Source organism: Callithrix jacchus, chromosome 6, assembly GCF_049354715.1.
Source record: "Callithrix jacchus isolate 240 chromosome 6, calJac240_pri, whole genome shotgun sequence".
NCBI lineage: Eukaryota > Metazoa > Chordata > Mammalia > Primates > Cebidae > Callithrix > Callithrix jacchus.
In genome coordinates, this window is record NC_133507.1 from 67,389,461 (window position 1) to 67,415,464 (window position 26,004).

The window sequence follows — 26,004 nt, forward strand, 5'->3', positions numbered from 1 at the left end:
GATTTATATATTCGTTCACGTGAAGATTTTAAAATTCCACCCCAGCTAATGAGCTTACCAACCTGCTTGTTTTCAGACTTTAATACCTTCTTTCTCATATTTCTCCATATGTTCCACTCCTTAGGTTTATCCGGTGACATTATGCTTTGGAATATATTGTGGATATATTTTGCATAGATCATGTTCTGTAGGAGGGGTTTAAAAATTGACCTTTATAAAACAGCCTTCTTCTCCCTGGCCCAATCTGTTATAGCACTTTTTTTGTTGTTATTTTGTTTTGCCTTTTTATAGACTAAAGTCCAATCTTAGATTTGGTCTATACTAATTTCTGTAAAAGTGCCACAAAATTTATCCTTGCACTTGAGGACCAGAATAATGTTCTGTAGCACTAACCTCTAGAAATCTAGAGATTTTTAGACTCTCTAGAAATAAAACCATAGCATTTGAAACCTAAGTGGAAAAAATAATTGATACAGTAGTTTACAATAAGACTGTTTCTGAATCGCTCATGCTATATCAGGACTCATTTGAAGTCATATAGCACTCCTTTACTTTTTTATTTTTCTATCTTTAGTTATTAATTATTGAGAACTAGCAGTACTGCTAAGGCAGTCCTAAAGACAGACAGTAATTTGGGCTGAGAGAAAGAGAAAGAGAGAGCTGCTAATGCTGATATTGATATTGGTACTTGTTAAAGGATTATGTAAGTTTGTATTTTATTTGAACCCTACCATGAGCTATCTGGGTCAGTTATATGACTTACAGTTGCATAACAGTTCTAGGAGGATTACCATTCATACCTGGAGTGGGAACAGAGATATTATGACAGAAAGACAGAGAGAAATCTCCCTAGAGTGCAGTTAATACATGCTGCGTTTATTTTCATGATATCCGCTTATGGCTGCGTATGTAAAGCTTTTTTGTAGCAGAGTTTTAACAAAAGCAGTGATTTTAATTTAGACTATCAGATCTTCCCTTCACAATTTTGGGATGTGAATGAGGCCAGAAGCCAGAGAAATAGAAATAAGGAGGTGAGTTGGTCAGATAATGTAGTACCTTTGAGAGAAGCAAGCATTGAGGCATTGCACTCACTCTCAGAAAGTTTATAGTCAAATTCAGGAAAACAAGTGGCATGCCTCTACAAAGAAATGGTAATCTAGCCATGGTAAAGAGATGCAAGATCTATATTAAAGGATGAAGAAAGAAGATCTGTGAAAGAAGGAAGACTGATGAGAGAAAGCTTGCCAGATGAGGAATATCAGATATTTCATCTGAGCCTTGGGAACACAATGCTGGATTTGTAAACAGAGGTGGCAGGCAACATTTCAGGTTTCAGGAACATCACGAGCGAAAGCACAGGCACAAGAAAGCTCAAAATGTGTTCAGAGGAACAGTTTGATAACAGAGGAGCATTTGTGGAGGAAGGTGGTAGGATCTAAGACTTCTAAGATCAGTGAACGTTAATGAGTTTCTCTAACAGTAATTTTTACAGTGCCTCACACACACACTTATACACACAAACATACACACACACAAACTTTTAAAAGTATATCATTTATCATTTGGATAATTATAAAATACCAGTACAACGCCTGTGTGACTATCTCAGATGAGGATTGTAGGGAAGTCCTTAAGTAGAGGACTGTATCTAGGGGAATGCTGGAATTGGATCTTACTGGCTTGTAAGAGGATGCAAATCTCTTTCCTGAGCTCCACTCAGGGTTATCATGCTGGTAGCTTGAAATTGGCCACGGTGCAAATATTTACTCCATGGAAATTGACAAACCTTTTAAAAATCATGTCTCCTCCCACCAAAGAGCCAGTTGTTCAACATTTACCCGGGGACCCTTAAATGTATTCACATCTCCCTCCATCCTTTCTTCATACCTGCCTAAGTCTGCTGAACTCCTGTAGCCTTTCCTGAAAGGTGCTTACCAGCTAAAGAGGTTTCTAATTCACATTCTGCCTTACCATCTCCAAATCTTGTTATTGCCAAGATTTACTTCCTTTGTGGTCACCTGGCTTCTCGCTCTTGACTGACTCCACTTTAGGACTTTCTGCCTCCATTACTGACTAGCAGTGAATGAATGGGTCATTCTGGTGGGTGTTGTTATCCTGGCAACCTGTTCTTTAATAACCACCTTTCTTTGTTAGAATCTAAGTGCAAAGGCTAAAGGGCATAGATGATACAATCTAAGCCAACCTCATTACACACAATTTCAAATTTAATTCTGTTAGAAATATTTCAGCAGTAGAAATTCTATAAACAGGAGCAGAGGAGCTCCATGGATAGCCATGTGGGCCTGTGGCTCTAGGAGAGTGATTTTTCTCTTTGGGGAACTCATTTCCTAGAAGCTTGGATCCAGGAGAGAATATGCAAGGTGGGTGGAGGTGGCTTCTCTCCATTCTGCGGGAACACATGTTCCCTGGCACGGAGAGCAAAATCTGACAGACCAAAATGTGAGTGTGTGTGTGTGTGTGTGCGCGCGCGCGCGCCTGTGTGTGGATCCATATACATAGAGCTGAAAATAAAAGTGATCTATTTCCTCTCAAAAAAGATTAAGTTATTTCAAAAGGAAAGGAAATATATATTATTAGCAGTATGAGTGTAAGCCCACTTGAGAAGCCCATACAGTCTTTATGTGTGTGTGCCCAAATGTGCACACGTGTTTCAAGCTTTCGGGGTAGCTTGGATGTTCTAGGCATGAGGATTATGAAAGTGGAGGGAAGGCGGGGATAGCTGCAAAGGTGAAGCTAAAACGCATCACGAGGTCAGAACTAGAATAAACATGAAATTACCATGAAAAGTGAAGCTGGACTATTTAAAGACCTTGTCAACACTGACTCGCAGGAGAACAGGAGCAGTTGGTGCTGTTCTATCTCAATATGCCCAGCGGCCCTTTCCCCTCACGTTGTTTCCTGCTGTAATGCAAAACCACTCTCGGGAAGAAGAATGTGTGACAGACTGAGGCCAGAGGAAAGAAAGGAAATGTCACTGTGGAGTGACAAATGCCTCAAGGCCAAAAATAGGAAGGGCACTACCTGGTAGGAATAGAAGCAAGAATCAATTTGAATTTTACCTAATGAAGCTTAGGTCTTTGAATAAAGAATACCTAGCTACTTGTCCACTACTTGCTATATTAGCTTTATCCAGCAGAGGGCAGACTTTACATTGAAATAGATCTAAAAAGGACTTCAACCTCCTGGGTTTTTTTGTTGTTTTTGGTTTGAAATTTTTTTAATTTCAATATTTTCGGTTTCTAAATGATTTTAAAATATTTTAAAGTATTTAGGGTCTAGAGTGTGTTAAGTATGAAATTTCTTGGATTGCAATTAATATTCCTGCCTTATTAGCAAAATACTCAAGATGTGATTGCAAAATAAGGCAGGTTTTTCCCATGGCTTTTGGACTGGTCTTAGACACTTTCTTTGTAGGCAAAGCTGTTCTTTTTTCTGTTGTTTACAAAATTTCTAAAGAAAATCCTCTCTCTTAACTGGATGGTTATAATTTCCGTTCATTCCAATAGCATTTGATATGAGTAACTGCTTTTCTTTAACAGTTCAATTACTGCCATCTTCTACTCTGTTTCATAGCTAGCTTTGCTATTTTCCCTAGAGGAAATGACACCTATATAAAACTTAACTGAACTTATTATACAATATAACTTCAATATTCAAAGCTCCTTTAGTGAGAATTTAAAATTTGTTTCTCTTAGAGTTTCATTTTCTTGGTCTAACAATCATTCTCACAGTAAGTGAGAAAATAGAGACTACTATCTCTCTACCTTTTTAAGTATGAGGTTAATTCGCTTGTTCACAGTGGCTGAATTCAGATCTGGAGAGCGATCTGTTGGGCTCCAAAGCACAAGTTCTTTTCATGCCAAGGCCTGTCTTTAATTGACTCTATACAATCTACTTATGAAATCATAAACACACGATTTTATTCATTAGGGCTTAAATTCAGACTGACATAGTTTGAAAAATACAAAGAACAAAACAAGATAATCCTAAATAAATCAATTTCAGAAATTATTGGCATTTAAACTCAGGTTGGTTTAATTTTGGCATCACATAAGCACTTTCTTGATCTCGCTTTTTGGGAGTGTGTGTGTGTTGTGTGTAATGTGGTTTTTAAAGTGAATGCAGGAGGAAAATCTCTGAGGAAGGCATTCTCCGTTACAATAAATACAATATATTTTCTTTTATTATTAAATTTTACTTACATTTCTATGAAAGCGAAAGCATATATCAAAATGCATAAGAATTTGCTGCCTAGGAAACAAAATTATTTTTGTGTAGAGAAACTGAAGATTTATATACACTTAAAATGACAAAAAAAAATTGAGCTCTATATATTCACTTTCATTTTCATAATCATCTCTACAGGACTATTGTAATTAATTTTATGTAACAAGGACAGAGGTGTTCTTTTTATTTGAGCACAGAGAAAAGTTTTAAAATAAGAATAGATGCTTAAATGTAAAGTTAGTGAATATCTGTCAACGAAACCAGAAGTGTTAGCAAAGTATCATCTCTCTAACTTCTTTTCATGGAAATATAAACTGTTTCAAGACTGATAGAAAATTTGACAATACAATGAAAATGTCTTGCTGTTAAAAAAACACCACCACCACAGCTATTATTTCACTTAACACTGTGTTTACAGAACTTCACCCCCAATCATCAGTCATGCTTAGTGTTGGGGGAAAGCACTGGAACATTGCACTTGGATTCAAAAATGGGGATTCTGCCCCACTCTAGCTGTGTGATATCGATATATCAGTTAACCTCTCAGGGCCTTGTTTTCTCACCTGAAACAGGAAATAATGGGTATCTACCACATAGGATACTAAGAGATTAAAATTAAATTTACATTACATCTGTGAAAGCTCTGAGTTCAGTGTCTTCCTAGCACATTGCTGATTGGTTTGTTAGATCAAAATAATCCAGATAATAGACTTTATTAATAGTACCCTATTTTTGGTAGCAACTTTTAAAACCATTCATAAATTATTCGTGCACTTTGTATAGATAGCTCCCTCCCAAAACTTACGGATGTTAGAACAAAGCTTGGGAGAAATCTTGACTCTACATGTAGATGAAGTAGGTTTAAGATTAAGGTTTAATTACTGGTGATTAGGAAATAAAGTGGAAGTTAAATATAATTTTCATTTATCTTATACTTGGAAAATTTAATAATACAGTCTTAGATTTTAGGTATTTGTTAGTAATTTTGGTATTCTCTTCGGTTCTCAATACTACATTTAAAACAGCAAATGAAAAGCATGTCAAATTCACTTTTGTGCCTCAAAAATCTTAGCTTATATTTCTAGATCTAGAATTATTCTTGCAATGACATTTTCCCCATCTCATTTTACACCTTGCCTTTTCCTGACAAATCATATTCTCTTTTCATCAGTACATCTGCCCAAAACGCTCTTCTACTTGACAGTTCTATCCTACACTCGCCTCTGAGCTTCTAACAAGACATACCTCTGGGAATTGCAGAGTGCCATATTTTGAATCTCTCAGTGAGATATACAGGTTTTCCCGTATGATCATAAGGGATTCCTCAAATCTGAGTTATAGAGCTAATCTGCGACAACTAATAAGCACAGTATTTTCACATTAGTATATTTATGTTGTGCTAATATACTCAAACAGTATGTATGTCCATTGAGAATTTTTCTACAAATTTCTTATCAGCTTGCTTTTAATTTTTAAGATGTCTTACATATTTGATTGGCATTGGCTGTAATTCTGTTATAACTCTTAAAATAAATAGGCTTATCCAAATTGGAAGGGAGATTTAAATGTCACAGATTCTCAATGGAACACTAGTCAGCAATAAAAAGGAACAGATTAGTAATACACACAACAACATAGATGAATCGCAATTATTATAAGCTGAGTTTAAAAAGATAAAAGGCTACATATTGCATGAATCCATTCATATGACATTCTGGAAAAGGAAAAACTACTGGAACAGAAATCAAATCAGTGGTTGCCAGGGGATAGCCAGAGGGATCTACTACAAAGAGGCTTGAGGAGACTTTTGGGGTGCTAGAAATCTCAATCGGGAGGGTAGTTGCAAAACTGTCTACATATGTAAAATTCTTCAAAGTTACAAAATGGTATACATTTGTCAAACTCCTCAACTATAAACATAAAAAGAGTAATCTTTTTTAGTAAGTAAATTGTATCTTAACATATTTGACTTGAAAAATTAACTAGTTAAGGAAAAAGGAAATATTTGCAGTTTTGAGGAGTTGTATATTGTCTCTTTTCAGAGAAGTTTTATTAAAACATACTATGTGTCTGCTTTTCATACATTTTTATTTCCAGCCCTTAATATGACACTCAAACTAGTTTTAAATAGCTAAGAGCTACCTCATTGGTGTGTTAAGGAGCTTTAGGATGAAATAATTATCTAAGTATAAATGTTATAAAATATTATTTATTATAAGAAGAACATTATCTAATGGAACTCCTGTCCTAGGAATATATCATCACTTGATTTTTATTTCATGTTTGAATCACCAGCAATTAAAGCCCTGTGCCAAGAGCTTGTTGTAGCTAATATTACTTAAAGGTTATCAAGTGCTGTGAGGTAAGGGGGATTAGCCTCATTTTAAATAAAGGGAGCTTATTAGGTTCAGAGCAAAAAGAATAGCAAATTTCACAAGTCCTTCTGATTCCAAAGCCAACATTAGTAATCACCATTTTTTTTTTTTTTAATTTTTGCCAGTTTGACGATAGTTCTGGTGCTTGAGGATGAGATTGTGTAAGTGTATGGAAATAAACTGTAAGGAAAGAATTCTTCCCTTGAGGAAAAGGTTTTCAAAAAGAATTGATCCTGAGTACTGAAAACAGGATGTTGAAATTAATAAATGAAGGGTGTGTACTGCCATCCACCCATACTAACCATAACTCTTTGATAGAGGCTTAGTCTAATTATAGTAAAGAAAAGCATTTATTTCCAACCTCACATGAGCTTCTAGAACAGCTGTGATGCCAAGCTTTAATGATACTCTGTTTGAACAAACTCTCCTTGATATTTTACATTTATGTTTAGCACCAAACTATCATTTTCATAACTGATCAGTAGATCCAGGTACTTTATTAATTTTTTGTACTTTATTAATTCCCTGTCATTTTAAATGAAAATAACTCAAAGGTTTCTATGTATTACTTTTGTTTAGAAGACATTATCAAACCTAAATATTGTTTTCTTGGGCAACATTTACATGTAGAAGGGCAACAAAAGTTATAAACCCTTAGGAAAGTGCATTAGCTCTCATATTGGATGTATAGTACTTTAAGTAGGTAATATGTATTTGAATCACTACCCAGCAGCTGCTCATCCATAGTGGATTTTTTTTTTTAATGTAGCCTGCCAGAAGTGCTTACCTTTTATTCATAATTGGGTGTGCCTTCCCCACTTGAATTGAACTGTATGTACTGTGTGCTGTAGAGGTGTGCAGTTAAAATACGTTTATTCTCAGAAATATTTTTAAAATATTTTAAAATGTTTTCCTTTGCAGAATCAGACACAAGTTTGGCAGAAGGAAGTGTCAGCTGCTTAGATGAAAGTCTTGGACATAACAGCAACATGGGCAGTGATTCAGGCACCATGGGAAGTGATTCAGGTACTGCCTAACTGTTGTGTAAACCTTAAAAAGTGTGAAATAAGACGCCATATAGTGGAAGCATGGGGGCTGTTCATACCCTCCCTAATGTATTTATGCAATTAAAGCAATTCTTTTCTACCGTGAAATAGTTTTGGAACTTTGCCATTCACTTTCTTTAAAAGTGTAACTTACAAAAGTCTTAAAACCAAACTCTCTAATTTTGATCCAGTTCATATCTTTTTGGTCTGGCATATGCCACTTTCCAAAGAGTCATGTCATCTATTTTATTTATGAGATCTGTTTCAATTAATTTGACTGCATTTTAATTGACTGTATTTAATTTGGTACATTTGCTTACTTCGAAACCCTACTTTTTAAATTCAAATACATTTTTAAATAAAAAATTAATACTATCAATAAGGGAAGTATGACTAACTGTAAATTAAATATAAAAGTAAAAGAAGTAAAATTTATATAAATATCTTTTGAATAGGGGTAGAGTTAGCAAAATATTTTGGTCACTAAATGAATATTTTACCAGATTACTCTCTATATTGGTTGTACATTCTACCAGCAATAAATGAGAGCTCCTCTTCCTAATTCCCCACACCTTCATTACTTCTTCCTGTTATCAGCTTTCCTAATTTGTTAGTCTGATAGATTTCAAATAGTTTCTTTCTTTGAGTGTATATTTCCATGATCATTACTAAGCTAAAATGTTAACGTTATTAAGTGTAGGTGATGGGTTAGTGGGGGTCTATTATATATCTTTCTATATTTGTCTATATGTTTGAAGTATTTCACAATTAAAATGAACAAATCACAAACAAAAGGAAAATGCTTTGCAAGGGGTCCAGCTGAGAAGCATTGGAAAAATGACAGATTAAGAAACAAATTACTTTATTCTTCATTTGTGATTAAGTTGTTTCCCCTAAGAATATATTAAATAATTCAGATTATCCTGCATTGTCAGAAGAATTATAAACATTTAGACCCCCAAGAGGCCTAAGGGGGCAAAATAGTTTATGGAAAGATGGTCATCAATCCTAAATGCTTTCCAAATTAGATTGTAGCACCTCTTTTTTCACATGTCCTTTTCTCACAATGACACTCCTGAATCCCTTAGAACAAATTAGTTTGCGGAAACCCAATTCGCCAAATGTCAGTCAAAACTTTAATCTTCATTTAAAAGGGTTAATTCATTTTCTGTTCAATTCAGTCAGTGTTTATTGAGTTCTTGCCATGTGCTTATTTCTGTGTATTATATTTGTTTTTTCTATCCTTGTCATAAAATTGTTCAATTTAATAATTAACATTTCTATTACATGCTATGCTAGAACTCAAAATAGAAACCCTCACTAACAGTTATCATTCTTACAGGTTGTTGTAAGGTTTTGGACATCATCCTGATTTTTATTTGACTAAGTAAGGGCTTTGCAACGATATCCATTCATTCGATAAATATTTAATGTGTACCTTCTATGTGCAGGGCATTTTGCCTATTTAGAGTTGTTAACAAATGTATTTGCTGATTTTTGGCCTTCAATGTGGCATGAAAGACACGATAAATCTGAACGCAATCTACTTTTGAAAAGTAAATACATTTTCAAATGCAAATACATTTTTGAAGATAAACACATTTCAAAGAACACCACTTGAAGTTCTAGATGAATCAGTACTTAGGAGCAAAGAATTACTTTGCATAGTGGGTAGTCAATTTTTGAAATGGTAAAATTATGAAATTCCTTACCCGCAAGTGCCTGATGTAAGCTAAAATAGAATTCAATTCAAAAGGAGGTTTAGATAAATTGGTGAACTGTTAAACACATATTGAGGCACTGAAAAGTATTACAGAATGTGCAATTATGTTTTAATCTTTGAAGTTGACATCAAAAGGGACTTTATTCTATATGTCCTTCCTCCTACTCCAGAGGCCATGTATGGGCCATAAGGTGTGACCCAATACAATCATATTATATTCCTTTGTGGAAGTGTTATGCAATAGTAAGCATAATTACCGGTACTTTTAAAGTATAAATATTCTAATTTTATTATGAAAGGCTTTTTTTTTCCTGTTTCCCATTTTCAGAAAGATATACTGCCTCTCAAAAAGTGGCAATGTTTTTGGCAATACACATTGGCCTGTTATGTAGAAAGTGTTTCCCTACTATTTCAAGATAATGCCTATTAATATTTGTCCAGCTGGAATGGTGTCTTTTTCTGTGGTTATATACTATAGGTAAAGGAATACTTTGTAGATTTCAAACACATGCAGTGACAGACCTTTTCTCTCCAAGAATAACTCAGCTGTCAAAATCAATGTGAGAATGAAATTTGCCACATGGTGTAGTTTCAATAGAATATTATTATTTAAGCCTTATTTGATTTTCTTTTTTGACCATTTATATGATATAATCTAATTTTAAGATGTTTAATCAATACTTGTTGTAGAGGGAAGGCACAGTGTTATTTAAAGCTTGTGCATATTTTAAATGCTACTTTCGTTTAATTGATTACGCTCTTCAGAGAAAGCCAAAAGCAAACAAACAACAAACAAACAAAAACCCAAACACTTCTTTTATAAAAGAAATTGGCTCCTGGCTCATTTATACCAGCCCAGTTCTCTCCTTCTGGTGACAGAGAAGAGAAAACTCTCTTTTCATTGCTTCTGTGGATAAATTCTTCCATCCCTATGTCAGAGGATGTGATAAGGCAAGAATCAGGCTGAATATTTAGCACTCACCCAGCTTTTTTTCTTTGGATGCTAGTCTCACATTGAATCCAACTCTAATTTTTTCTGTCTCCACACTGTGCTGCTTTTTAAACTTAGGGTCACCTATCAAATCTCCTAGTCTTAAATCAAAAATATGGAGGATTATTGAGCTGTCTGTCTAACCAGGTATTTTGTGTGTGTGTCTGACTGTGGTATAGTGCCCTAGACTTTGAAGTCCTTCAGGACAACAACTGTATTCTTGTGAGTGCCTTGCATTTAATAGGTGTCCAGTCAATAATGACTGAAGAATAAATTTGTGGTACATGCCTAATTAAGTAGCAGTAAAATCTATGACTTCGGTTCTGAAGTTAAATTGTAAACAATAGTCCTTTTAACATTCTAATTCTCCTTAAATGTATCAGCATAATAAATAATTCAAATGCATGAGTAATATTGATATTTTACTCATTTGTTTTGGTTCTAGATTCTTGGGAAAGGGACTTAGGAAATCGCTATTATGTTTCTCTTTTTAATATTTCTTAGCCAAGGATATAGTAGTAAGCATGGAAAATGGGGGAAATTATTATTAAAATGTACTCCTTTAATAGTTTATTCTGCAACTATTATGAGGGAAGCAGCATTTTATTAGTATTCTTAAAATCTATGCAAAAATGTACCTCAGATGAAATTAAACAAAGAGGATTTATTGTTATATTTTAACAAACTTCCTAGATCAAATAAGAATTTAGCAGTAGTAAATTTCTGGATCTTTGTTTAGACAATTTCTAATGCATCTTCCTTTACAAATATACTGGCTCTTTTGGGAAAGTTGGGTGATAAATTATCTTAATACAGGTGAAATATCAGGGTTTTGACAGCCTATGAAAGCTACAGAGGGGTAACATTGTTTTTAAATAAATCAGAGCCTTCTTACATAAACATAATACAACGTGAATCATTGTAAATACTGTAGAGTTCAAAACAAGCTTGGAAAGGATACTTATAAAGGTTTATTTTAAATGCTGGTGATTTTAAATGAGTTTTTCATAAAAATCATATTAAATGAATCAGCAGATGATCCAATGATAGCTTAAATGTATTTCATCTGTTTTTACTCATCCATACAGAAGGCAAATTTCCTGCCAGGTTAGTAGATAATTCTAAGTGGTATTTGGTGTGAATTTTTCTACCTATCACAACAAGTTAAAACCCACTCAAATAGAATTACCCAGTGGCTGAAATGGAGCCATCAGCAAGTTTTTTGAAGTTAATGGGATTATGTTAGTTTAGTTTCATTGCAATCATTGATAAGAAAAAGAACAGTTACTTCATGTGTGATGAAGTACTGATAGATACTGTTATTTAATTTTTTCTTATGATTATGTAAGGCATAAGGTGGAATTTTAAATTGGAATAATATTTATTTTACTTCATTTCACATTATAAGCTATGAATTTTAGATCCTTTTCCCCTGGCTAATATAGTTCAATATGGTCATTTCTAAATAAAATATATTATATCTAAAACAAGACATGTTATAATAATCTTATTTTAATGTCCCTAAATGTATGTTAGTACTTAATCAGCGTTTTAAATTTTAGAATCCATTTTAATTGAAAATATTTTCAATATATTATACTTTGGATTTTAGAAAAAGTAGGAATATGTGGAGCCATATACATAAGGAAGTAATAAAGATCACGATTCACAACTAGATGGCAAAATTAGTCATAATTTAGCTTAAACCAACACAATTATTTTTTATCTTTTAAGGAAAACCTACCAATTAAAGGCTAGCATAGGAAGAGTTTTTTCCCTACTCCCTAAATATCACTTCTGTACAACCTGGTTGCCTCAGATGGAAAAAGGAAATTGAGATAGATTGCGTGTGTGTGTGTGAGTGTGTGTGTGTGTGAGTGTGAGTGTGTGTGTGTGTGTGTGCATGTACGCATGTGTGTGTGTGCTTTTTGGTATTTGTTTGTCAGATAAAATTTCTATAAATGAAAGAAGATAGTATCAGCAGTCATACCTTCTTTGTAATAAAAAATAAGGGGAAATACAGAACAAAGAAGACTAATGATTTCTACTTTCTCAGTTCCTCTTGATTTTGTAGGTGGTAGGTCTAAGTGAAACAAACAGGGAATAATGGCTCAACAAAGAAATGGGAAGTCTTACACCTTCACAACCATACCTGCCAATCCCGCACCACAGCCCTTTCCACAAATTCACTCACTCTGCGAAAACACTCCCCCACGGTGGCCCTTCCTAGTCCTCTATTCAGCCGACTTCCTCTTCACCCCCACACCCTTAGGCCCCTTCTGTGACAGGGAGCCTGGGTTCTATTCTGCAAATGCAGAGAGCAGACATTCATTGGTACAGAAAAGAGAAAATGGGTTGGACTACATGTGAAAAGGAGTTTAAAGTATAAGAAGCCTATGTTCAGTTTCAGTTTCAGCCTTTTAAACTCTGTTATTTTGTTGTCCCTTCTCTTATTTTCCTTTTCAACCTTCTTCAGATGAAGACAATGTGGCAGCAAGAGTATCCCCCGAGCCAGAACTCCAACTCAGGCCTTACCAAATGGAAGTTGCCCAACCAGCCTTGGAAGGGAAGAATATCATCATCTGCCTTCCTACAGGAAGTGGAAAAACCAGAGTGGCCGTTTACATTGCCAAGGATCACTTAGACAAGAAGAAAAAAGCATCTGAGTCTGGAAAAGTTATAGTTCTTGTTAATAAGGTATTCAAAGAACATATAACATTAGTTGTTCATTTTCATTATATCATTCTTAAACATTCCTATGATGGCAATTGTGGCAATGACTCACACAGATTTAGTTTAATTAAGAGTAATGTCAAAATAAGCTGTTTATTTTATTTTTAATCTTTTTTAAGGTATGTGTAATATCTAAGTGATGAACCTGAAAATAAAAAATTTCTAATAAAACTAGGACATTTTACCAAATAGCTGTAAATTATGTAGCCCCAAAACTTAGGAGTTAGTTTTGATTCATCTACTTCCTTTATTCCCCTTATCTGGTCACAGGTTATATTTAAGGTTAATTGGCTAATTTATCATTGCATATGAAAATGAATGACCCCAAAATATCACTGGAATCAAGGATCAAATATTGTTTTTTACTTCCTCTTTAGCTGTTGACCCTTAGTCAAAGATGGCAAGTCCTCTTTATCCAGAATACATATAATGTGATTTGGAGATAAAGAAAAAATTCAGTGAATGTTTGATATCTACATCAAGTTAAATAGATTTTAAAATGCTCAAGAAGTATATGTATTATATATGCACATATTACATTAAATGCAACTGAGGTTTTTCTTCAATAATTTGTATCTTAGGGTATTTGAAGGTCATCTTCATAAATAAGTCTTTCTGCTTCACTATATAACAAAATCAATTTATTTGAGCTTTATTCAGATAAATTAGAGTTTATTAATTTATAAATATATAAATTGGGGATATGAATATTTACTATTTTATGGTATAAAAATGAGTATACTTTTCCTCAATCAGAAAGTCTTTTTTTCCATTCTCATCTTTTCCTATACAAAAAAAAATAGTAGACTGTAAAATATTCTATTTTTTATTTCTATTATGCTAGAAGTTTTAGTTACATCCTGTTTTCAGTACTTAGAATCCATAATTTGACTGGTTCCTATCATGTAGTTCCAAATGCATTTTGTGTGCATCTGCTAAGTATAAAGAGCTCTCCTTTATACTTGTATACTCACTATTAAAACACTTATATTTATTTTGCTGGTAATGGTAACACATTCAAATTTGTTTGCCCATAGCCCTGCATATATTCCCTTTGTACAGGATATTATTTTTTAAAATGAAATAGGTTTGAATACTATTTTTACCTGCTGGTAGTTTGATTAAAGTTAATTCTAACTTTAATTTCTTCATCTTTAAAATGAACAAAATAATAACTACCCTGCTCTGAAATTTCAGTTGGATTATATACGGCCTAGCAATCACTCTTTCTCCCACTCTTAAATACCAGCTTTCTTTTGCTCCTTCCTCTTCACCTTCATAACTCATGAAACTGGATAACATAGAGAACAGGCTTTTAATTGCCAAATCCAGAGAAAAGAACCAAGTTAACTGGATTCAAAGCTACGTAAGCTAATGATTTTGAAACCATTTGACCATCCACCATTTTCTCAAACTCAGCCTCACCATCTACCTTCCCAAAGGCTCTTCTTCTCCATTTACCTGTTTCTTTGTTAGTAATACCACCCCCTCCAAAGCCTGCGGTCCCCACACCTAGGAGTTAGTTTTAATTCATCTACTTCCTTTATTTCCCTTATCCGGTTATAGGGTTATAGGCTTCTAGAGTTGAAAGGGGGCTTCGAGATCCAGTTTTCTTCCTTTGCAGAGTGGTTCCTCACTTCTGCTGGATAACTTCCTAATATTAAGGAAGTTATCCTTCTAACAAGACAGCCCCAGCCATTATTTGAACCACTGACACTGTTAGAAAGCCCTGCTTGTATTCATCCAAATCGGTTTCTTTGGAATCCCACAGTCACTTGTTAGAGTTCCTTCCTCTGCAACCACATGAAGTCTTAATTCTCCAGCCTAAGGACAGCCCTGCACATAGACAAGGCAGCATCACGTAGCTTCTAAGTTATGTTGATTTTGGTCCCTGGGAATAAATGTCTACAGTTCTTTTAACTGTTTTCCATATAACATGGTTTCTAAACCTGTCATCACTCCTAGTGCTCATACTCTTTCAGACATTTTTCTAGGACACTCTTAAATGTGGTGTCCAGAGCCAGACAAAATACTATAGATGAGATCTTATCAGTGCAGAAAGCAGGAGAGATGAAATGTGACACCCAGCTCATGACCACTTTTGCCTCTGGCATCCTCAGACTTATCTGGACCTTGTCATAAACTCAAATTCCTCAGTTCCTTTTTATTTGAAAATCTCTTACACTAGAACACTCTTCATTTATTTTTTTGTAGCCAATTATTGAGCCTAAATTCAAATACTTTGATTTATATTATAAATATTGATCTTTTCAAGTCTTATATTATGTATGTGTCTAATGCATCTTCCTTTCTATAATATTCTCTTCTCTCGATGCTAGATTCTAGCCAGGAATCTTTCATTGCACTGGATCTAGGTGATTCTTATGAATGCACATTTATGGCTACATTTAAATATTAATTTATCTTCATTAATTATTCAACAGTCACTGCATTGTTGGGTCAACATTTGGGGACTTGACTCTAATCCCTTATCTGCTTTTCTACTGTTTTTTTCCTTAGAATTACTAGGAACTCATCTACTAATTGTTTCATCTGTGTCATAATTGTTTACTATACCATTTTTTTAATAATTAATTTTAGCTTTAATTATTTTTGACTGAGTCAGAGCACCTCTGTCCCGGTAAGTCTGCATAAGCTGAATCCTGTGTCTGGCCCAATAAGAAGGTATTGTTACCCTTGATCTAGAAAAGATACATCCTGTTCTCTAACACCATTTACTTTCATTTCCCTTCCTCCGTCCTTTCCAAAGTTATAGCCTTCGAATGCAGAGAGAAATGAAAACACCACCTGTGTTCCCAGACTTTCCATTTCCTATCTAGGGCTTCAACATCATGAGAGATAAATCCCAGGTTCCTTCAGATGCTGCAATGCAGCCCCATATGATTCAGCAGAAGTGGGTAGCAGTTGGGTTTGATTAGTCTTGGCAGGCACTCTGTCACATCTCAAGAAAAGGCTCCAAGAGGACCACACACCTCCCAATTAGCCATGTCAGACTTGCATCTGGCTTTCTCTGTGTCCTCCAGTAGGAAGTCTACACCACCCAGAGCGAGTATCAGGATTTCTAGCACCTGCTATCTGCTGTGACAACTTCTTGTTCTGCACATCAGAGTGTGCTGCCGCCTTTGAAGATTTTTGACTCACCTTTTATGGGCAGAATTTTGTGGTGCGATGCCACTCCATAATACAGAGATTCTTAATTAAATCATTCAGCAGGAGTATATTTAAAGACAAATCAAGTGCGGATCTTGTCCTCAAGGAATATACAGTCTAGAAGAGAGATGAGAGATAAATGTTGATAATTAATATTTTATTGCACTTTATAAAGCACTCTCAGATATATTATCTCATTAAACTGACACAGCTACCCAATAAGGTAGTCATTATTATTATTCCAATTTCTCCCATCAGAAAACTGAAGCTCCAAGCTTTTAATTGGCAATTCAGGGATCATCCAGCCAAGAAACAGCAAAAATGAGACTTGGCCTTTTATCTTTTGAGTCAACTGGTCTTCCCTTGCCACTGCACTCTGCTTCTAGAATAAAAGGATGGGTGAAATATCAGGGAACTTTTAGTACTGACAAGATGGCATCCTCTATTTCGTTTAATTTTCACAACCCTATAATAGGTTAACATTATCCTCATTTCATTAATCTGGATATTGAGAGCATTAAGATGATTCAGACCTTGTCCAAGGTACACAAGGATTAAGTAGCTGGAGTAGCTGTTTTCAGAGCTTTCTTCCTTTCGCATCATGCTATCTCTTTTGACTACACTTAATTTCCACTCTTTTCCACAGAATCCTTCTGTCTTGCATAAATGGAATGGAAAGAATACTTCCAGAAAATGATTCAGGAATGGCTTTGTGGAAAAGAAAAGAGCAAAGCTGTGGCTTTCAAATTTCAAAGGCTTAAATGTCATTAAAGTGAAGATTTCAAGCCTCTGTCTCCAGAGATGGTCCCTAGATTAAGTAATTTTTGAGTGCCATTCAGGAGTCTGTATTTTTCAAACTTCTCAAGTGATTTCATAACAGGCAGATCAGAGAGACTTCAGTTAAAAAAAAAAAAACTAAACTAAACTAAATGAAAGTTTCTCCTCTTACACTTTCTACCCTTTCCACCTTGTGATAAGGTAATGTCCTTTCACTCACCAACTTCATTATTGATTTTAAGTCCACTTTGCTTCCTTGGAATTCGTGGATTTCATTTTAACTCTTCCCCACTCTTTCTTCCACTCCACAGAGACATCTACTTTTCAAAGCCTCCATCATTTCCACTAAATAATAATGTAAACCAGTATTCTTCATAAGATGTTCCCCTTAGCCAGGGGGATCAGCCATTCCTTATTTAACACCTAAGTGGGGCTTTCCTCAAGTAAAAAGATGAAAAACACAAACTCTACAGACTTAGGAAAAGGTAACCACTGATTGCATTTCAGGTAGAATTACGGAGAATAAAAAATATAATGTGCATTCTTTGAAGTTTGTCCTTGAAACTCTTCCTACCAACTCTCTATTTGCCATCCTAACACTGCTGGGCTTCTATTGCATAAATCTTTCTAGGATATGACCTTCAAGAGTGCCTGATATTTTTCCCCCTAATGCAGAAGGCAGTTTGAGTGACTAGTAATGTGTGGCATTCAGGTGTCAAACCACCTACCTTTAGCAGATGTAACAACATACAGAATCAGCTGACAAGTACCAGAAGTTTCCACTTCTTTTGCCAAGTCTACTTGCAGTTTTGTTCTTGCTCAGCCACCACAGCTATTCCAGCGGTTCATTTCTTCACTTCACATCTATTCTCCACTAGGATCAATGTCCTAACTCCTCATTGTGGTTCCCTGCTTCTTCCAATCCTGTGTTCCTGCTGCTTCTAGTCTAATCCAAAAACAAACAACAGAAATAAATCACTTCAACAGTACAACTGGTAGAGAGCCTGTAAACTGTTATACTAAATGTAAAATACTCTGCTTGATGTTTACAGCCGTTTATAACCTGGCCCTGCTCTACAAATTAAACAAAGTATTTCTTATTCAACCTTAGCTTCAGTTTATCTTTTCACTGACTCAAGGCTTACTAGATTCAAATTCCTTCCAATTCCTCGGGTTTTTTTAGTTGCATCTTCTCTTAACTGTCACTTAGTGTGTGTTTCTAGGGGAGCATAATTACATTGTGTTGTAATAATTTGTCTTATGTTGTTTAGTTTTGGTCTGTATGCTCATCTAGACAGAGTTCCCCAAAGTTGTCAATCAGTCTTAAACATCTTTGTGTCCCAGACAAAAATGCCTACACCTAACAAGCCTATAATAAATGCTTATTGAGAGATGAATGAAAGGACTGATGGGTAAGTTGTTACGCCTGATTCACTGATAACGTAAGCACCTCTTTTAATGCTGAACACAGAATAAGCCTTTGATTAATACTCCTTTGACTTTGACTAACTTTCTCTTTTTAAAAAAACCTTCACTTTTTTTTTTAAGGTACTGTTAGTTGAACAGCTCTTCCACAAAGAGTTCAAACCATTTTTGAAGAAATGGTATCGTGTTATTGGACTAAGTGGTGATACCCAACTGAAAATATCATTTCCAGAAGTTGTCAAGTCCTGTGATATTATTATCAGTACAGCTCAAATCCTTGAAAACTCCCTCTTAAACTTGGAAAATGGAGAAGATGCTGGTGTTCAATTGTCAGGTCAGTTGAAGTGTTTATTTTTTTTTAATTAATAGTAATATTAATGATAACACAGGTTGTATTTGTTAATTAATTTTTAATTGTTTATAAAAATTTACTTTGGTTTAAATGGTCTTTTCTTGCTTATGGTTTTATTAAAATCCTTCTACTTCCTGGAGGAAACAAAAAATGTAAGTTTTTAGTTAGACCATTTTATTCTGCATAAGAATACGATTATTAAAGCAAGCACTCACTGGACTTTCCATTTATTCTGACAAGTTCTTTTATTTGCTAGTGAATGTTGTTAGATTTTCTTCCCTTTCCCATGGAATAAAAATACAAACCTTGTCTTTTGTGGGGATAGGATGAGAAGGTAGGAGAAAGAACGGGAAAGAAGTAAAAATAATTTATAACAACTAAATGCAATGTTAAAACAAGGCACATTTTTCTCTTTTAACATAGTGTCATTTTTACTTGATGTAATTAAAATTCACCAACCTAAAATTAAATATTTTATTAAAGCAAAAGTATAATCCTGAGATTTGATTTGTAGTAAACCCGGGTGTGAATTCCACACCTAACACTTCTTAGTTCTATAAACTTTATGAATCTCATCTATTAAAGAAGGAGAATGTGTAACAGGGAATTTCATGATTAGTATGTATGAACTTCTGTGTGTATAGGTGCTAGTACAGTTAGATTTCCCTCCTGAAAACTGGAAGTGGGCTGCTCTTGTGTCCTGCCCAAGAAAGGGCATCCACAAGGCAGCTCAATTCACTGGTCTAAAGCTGTTTGCTTACTGTAGTATGCTGGAGAAATTAACGCTTTGAATTTTCTTTTAAGACTTTTCTCTGATTATCATTGATGAATGTCATCACACTAACAAAGAAGAAGTCTACAATAACATCATGAGGCGTTATTTGAAGCAGAAGCTGAAAAACATTAAACTCAAGAAAGAAAACCAATCAGTGATTCCCCTTCCTCAGATACTGGGACTAACAGCTTCACCTGGTGTTGGAGGGGCCAGAAAGCAAGCCAAAGCTGAAGAACACATTTTAAAAGTAAGTCATAATTTTATGTGTAACCAATGAGAGCAAAGCTAAAACAAATGCCAGTACCTCTTGATCTTGCTAAATAAGTTTGAGTTCAAGTGCCCTGATCATAAGTTAAGTGAAATCTGTTCGCTTTAGTACAATAAATATACTCAGCCTTTTATAAAATAGTAATATGTCTTAATACATTGCAAAAACACAAACATCATAAAAATGATGGATAGTAATGTAATTAATGGGAAGTTTAGACAAATAGGATGCCTTCTTTTGAACATCTACCCTTATAGTTAAACTTAATGATCTACTTGATATAGAAATATTCATAAACTATGAAAGTTTTTAGTTGTCACACATAATAAAGTTTTATTCCATGAGTTTCAAAACTGCATGTTTTCTGTCTTTCACATGTGATTCTAGAAATCTAGGTAATTAAAATTAAAGGGAAATAGGGATATGAAGATCTTTAAAGATGAGCTCATCAGCTGCCCCAAAATGGTAACACCACATACAGTGCTACTGTTGATCTTGAGTGTTAAATAAATCAGAGTAGCCCAAGAAGTATTTTCGTACCAAGGCACTTGCATTTGAATTTTAAGTCCCTTGCTTATAGAGTAGACACCACATTCTGAGATGCAATTATAGGCTCCAAAATATAATTTATTACTAGGATTAAGGGCTAATGTTAAGCTAATAATCCAGGCACATGGCTAAGGATCGCCCAGCTTTGTATTGCCTGCTTTATGTGTAGAAGGTGGTAGTATAATCCATAGATGTTAAGATGACCTTTGATATGCCTGCCTATGTAACATAGTTATCTCAAAATCATTCTCTGTCAATGACGGCAAACTGTTATACTCTTTCCATATCACCTTTCCACCTGGAAAATGGAATTTAAGAAATGAAAATAAATACTTCATTTTCCCTGGAATAATCCACCAACTTAATTTAGAAGCTCTTTTTCCCTATATTAAGACAAATGTTATCAATTGTTGGTTAATGAAATCCATAATAAGACAATGTTAAAATGCTGTATATTACTTTCATGAAATTTTATGCTATGTATTTATGATACAATTTAATGCTACATATTTTTTACATGAAAAATAATTCTACACTGAATAAAGTGAAAGGAAAAAATAATTGCATAAATATTAAAAATGTGTCTTTTTCAGCTATGTGCCAGTCTTGATGCATTTACTATTAAAACTGTTGAAGAAAACCTTGATCAACTGAAAAACCAAATACAGGAGCCATGCAAGAAGTTTGCAATTGCAGATAACACCAGAGAAGTATGGGCTTAATGTTCTATATCTATTTCATTGGCAATACTACCCATTCAGTTGAAAGATGGCTAAGCCTATTTTATATTGACCATCTGAATAATATTATTTTTCCATTTTAGCAAACAAATTACAGGGTTTTTTCCAAAAAAAAACTGATATTTGGCAGCAAAACACTACAGTGAATTCTCTTCTCCAGTCCTCTTTCAGTTTTCTAATTTACATTAGGAATAGCTCATTCACTGTTTGGCTACACATGAGTTATGAGGGATAGTCGGGGACGATGGGCAGGGGGATGTATAACTAAGCTGAAGGTGTTACGACAGTTCATTTTAGGCTTTTTAATCTTCTTGGTATATTCCAAGATTGATTTGATGACATTCCGCAGAACCATTTTGTTGATATCAAATTACATTTGGCAATGATAATGGGAATCCTACCTAATTTGCATACTTGCATATTTACTTCCTCAGGAAAACAGTGCAATGGTAAAGAAGTGAAATATTTACTTTAATGATGCCTTTTTGATGAATTTTTCAGTAATTATAAAAGTAAACTGAGAGTCAGTTTGGACATTATGACCAGTAAATTATGTCAATGCTTTATTTTGTTAAATTTAGAAAGGACTACAAATTCTGGTCATATGTACTTGATAATACCATTGGAAACAAGAATGTTGGGATTAAATAATATGAAATATGCATAATAGAGAAAGCAATGCTTGAAATATAGTAGGCACTAAACCAATGTTAGTAACCAGCCTCCATATATCTCTTTTTTTAATTCTGAAGAAGACTGCTATCTATTCCAGCTGCACTAGCAGAGTTGAATACATTTTATTCACTTTCCCTTTTTTACTTATTTGGTTTTACTTGATAGATTTAAATTTGTATTTCTACACATAAGGATTTTTAAAACTACATTTCTCAGGATATATTTTTAAAAGTATTTGCCATTTTTTAAACTTACTTAACTTTTTGATATACTTTGAAGTATAATATACATACAGAAAAATACAAATTCGTGTGTGTACTGATTGCTGAATTTTCATAAACTGAATACACATATGTAAACAAAATTCAAATCAAGAGACAGCACATTGCCAGTACTCCAAATCTTCTGGTTCCCCTTGCAGTTATCATACCCCAGGAATAACTACTATCTTGACTTCCAAAACAAAAAATGAGTTTTCACTGATTCTGAACTTTATATAAATGGAATCATATGGCATGCATTCCTTTATTTCTGACTTTTTTTTCAGACTGTACTTCAACTTTTTGTTTTAGCAGAAATACTACTGAAACCAGTTTGACAAAGGGTAAATGTTTCTTAAGTTACATTGTAAGCTTTCTAAATAATGGTGGCATTAAAGCAATATGTGTTTTCTGAACTACCTTTAACATACAAGGTTTATGTTATTCATTAGCTTTACTTTCGCCATCCTTTTAAGTTGGAGATTCCAGCAGAGGTAACGTGGTGTTGGTGTGGGTGTGGCTTGATGACAGACTTAAAAGAGAAGTTGACAAAAGTAAATGTACAGACAAGTGATGGGACACTAACCTGTTAACGTTGTCTAAACAAAGATTCTGAATCAGATTTATTATAGCCTGGAACTCATTTTAACAAAGATAACGTTATTCCTTTAACAATAAGAATACATAAGAATAAGTGTATATTTTATTTTTAAGGATCCATTTAAAGAGAAACTTCTAGAAATAATGACAACAATTCAAACTTATTGTCAAATGAGTCCAATGCCAGATTTTGGAACTCAACCCTATGAACAATGGGCCGTTCAAATGGAAAAAAAAGGTAATTTAGATTTGAACCTAACACTTAGTTTATCCTATGTTTATTCCAAGATTCAAATGAGTATATCATAGATTCCCCAAAAAATTGAAAGCAAATATAGTTCCAAATAAAATTTCTGTGTTCTGTGTAGGACAAGCATAATAAACATGTTCTAATTCCTTTTCTAAGGAAAGAGATTCCAAAACTATCCAATTTTCACTTTGTCTCCAGAGTCTCATATTTATTGTATATTTAAGGTATTGAGATAAATATTAATAGCTCTGTCTCCAAAGGCAAACTCAACTAATATATTTTCATGCCATTTCTCCGTGCATCAGCTACGTATTTTTGCTGAGGCAGAACTCAAGCAGCAAGTCAAGGAGTGGGAAAACTTGCCCTGTTTCAGAGCCCATAACGTATTTTGAGCCTTAACTTGCCCATTTTAAACCCAAGGTGAAGCCAATTTTGGAGTTAGTAACATAAATATATTCAAGTCCTTGGCACTATTTTAGGGAGGTTATATGCTTATCATTCAAATTACATCATACATTTTTTTCACAGCTGCAAAAGAAGGAAATCGCAAGGACCGTGTTTGTGCAGAGCATTTGAGGAAGTACAATGAGGCTCTACAAATTAATGACACAATTCGAATGATAGATGCTTATAATCATCTTGAAACTTTCTATAATGAAGAGAAAGAAAAGAAGTTTGCAGTCCTAGAAGACGATAGTGATGAGGGTGGTGATGATGAGTATTGTGATCGCGATGAACATGAGGATGATTTAAAGAAACCTTGGAAACTGGATAAAACAGAGAGATTTCTCATGACTTTATTTTTTGGTAAGATTCAAAGTAATATGTACTGGTCTCATTCATTTACCTTTTCAACATGAACCTACTGCTTCTCATAAGCTCTTCAAAAATAGAAATTTCTTTTGAAAAAAGAAATCCCACTCAGATGGGAGCTATTTCTAATGATATGACCAGATTAGTTACCAGTAGTATGATCACAGTCAGTCATTTGGTCATTCAGTTGCATTGTCAAGACAATTGTAATGAGTTTATTTATTAAACCATCCTAATTGTCAGATATAGCACAATTTGTAGATGAGCCACAATTCATGAAATCTTCTAGTGTAATTAGTTGTATGTTTCACTAATTTAAACTTTGATTCATTTTTAAATTAATTCATTAAATTTTGATCAACAAAACTGTATCTTTTTTGTGTACAAAATGATGTTTGATATATGTATACATATAGAATGGCTACATCAAGCTAGGTAACATATTAATTGTAATTATTTCTTAAAGAAAACAATAAAATGTTGAAAAACCTGGCTGAAAACCCAGAACATGAAAATGAAAAGCTGGCCAAATTAAGAAATACCATAATGGAGCAATATACTAGGACTGAGGGATCAGCACGAGGAATAATCTTTACAAAAACACGACAGAGTGCATATGCTCTTTCCCAGTGGATTACTGAAAATGAAAAATTTGCTCAAGTAGGAGTCAAAGCCCACCATCTGATTGGAGCTGGACATAGCAGTGAGTTCAAACCCATGACGCAGGTATAAATATCCTTTTGGATTGCTTTTCCTTTCTTTTCTCTTCTTTTCTTTTCTTTCAGACAAGGCCTTGCTCTGTCACTCAGGCTGAAGTGCAGTGGCATGATCAAGACTCACCTCCTAGGCTCAAGCAATCCTCCAGCCTCAGCCTCCCAAGCAGCTGGGACTATAGGTGTGCACCACCACACCCAGCTAATTTTCTTTTCTTTCTTTCCTTTCCTTTCTTTCTTTCTTTCTTTCTTTCTTTCTTTCTTTCTTTCTTTCTTTCTTTCTTTCTTTCTTTCTTTCTTTCTTTCTTTCTCTTTCTTCTTTCTTCTTTCTTTTTTTGTAGAAAAGTTGTCCCACTATGTTTGCCAGGCTTGTCTTAAACTTCTGGGCTCAAGCCATCCTTCTGCCTCTGCCTTCCTAAGTGTTGAGATTACAGGCATGAACCACTGCACTCAGCCTGGACTTCTTTTTTAATGCTTTTATTACTCTTCTCAAATGTTTTTAGTCTTTTTCTATCAATCCTCTCACCACCCACAAATGCGATTACAGGATAAAACACTTGTTTTTGAAATAAAATCTAAGTCTAATTGCAATCAAATTTGTGGTTTTTGAGAGGTTAAGTGTTGCTTTAGGAGTCACTTTTTTCCTACATAGTTTGAAGAACCTTCTAAGTTAAATTTCCCTTGCAAAAATGAGTGACATGTGAACTTAATAACAAAGTTTAGAAGTGGTTGCAATATAGTATCAAGTGTAAAATTCAAACTCCCACAAAAATATGTGCATTGTAACTAGAACTATGCAAAATATGTTTACCTAGAATGAGAGGTATAGGAAAACTTGGAAAAATTAAAGAATTTGATACATTAGAGATTTGGGATTCTGATGAGTAGGTTTTCTGTTCCTTTTTAAGGTGTTTTGTTTTATTTTGTTTACATACGGCTTACTGTGGACACAGTAGAAAACATTTAGATAAGAAAAAAGACTTGTGTAGACATTACAAGTATGCATGAAGCAATCGTGTCTTGGTAGAGTAAAATATTCTTCTGAGGGCTAAAGTCATATTGACCCTGAGTCTTGCTGGACAAATGGATACTTCCTTTCTATTATAGTCATCACTATTCAAGCCAATGGAGCAAATTCTGTTTCAGTGTTTTCTGAAAAAAATTCTTGAAATGGTTTACTATAACTCTCTATACTCTCTTCATGCACTCATGTGAGCATTGCCAATAAAATTAATGCTGGACAAAGCACGGTTTTCCTTGGAAAACAAGTTTGCTTCCTTCTTTTTTATGAGATATAGTTTGCTTAACATGTTTTTCTTTTTGTCTTAGCTTCCAGAAAGCTACCAGGCAAAACTCAAGTTCAATTTCACAGCCTCTATGTTGATTCTTATGAGTTCTGTTTATAAATTTATATTATATTAGCATTAGCATTATGACTTTTACTGTAAAAGGGCTCAGCTTCTCTTTGAAAAAAGGTAGAGTACAAATGAAAAGCCTATGTTCAAGCTACTTTCTGCTCC

The 26,004-nt window shown here is 34.3% G+C and overlaps 1 protein-coding gene across 1 annotated transcript in view; it reads left to right on the forward strand.

The window, feature by feature from the left end:
- IFIH1 (interferon induced with helicase C domain 1) overlaps positions 1-26,004 on the forward strand; it is a 51,625-nt gene that overhangs the window by 17,346 nt on the left and 8,275 nt on the right. The window contains exons 4-11 of the mRNA XM_002749389.7: positions 7,545-7,649; positions 12,860-13,080; positions 18,613-18,823; positions 19,646-19,863; positions 21,027-21,143; positions 22,823-22,946; positions 23,487-23,765; positions 24,238-24,497. Coding sequence (XP_002749435.3) covers positions 7,545-7,649; positions 12,860-13,080; positions 18,613-18,823; positions 19,646-19,863; positions 21,027-21,143; positions 22,823-22,946; positions 23,487-23,765; positions 24,238-24,497 — 1,535 coding nt within the window. The remainder of the gene's footprint in view (positions 1-7,544; positions 7,650-12,859; positions 13,081-18,612; positions 18,824-19,645; positions 19,864-21,026; positions 21,144-22,822; positions 22,947-23,486; positions 23,766-24,237; positions 24,498-26,004) is intronic.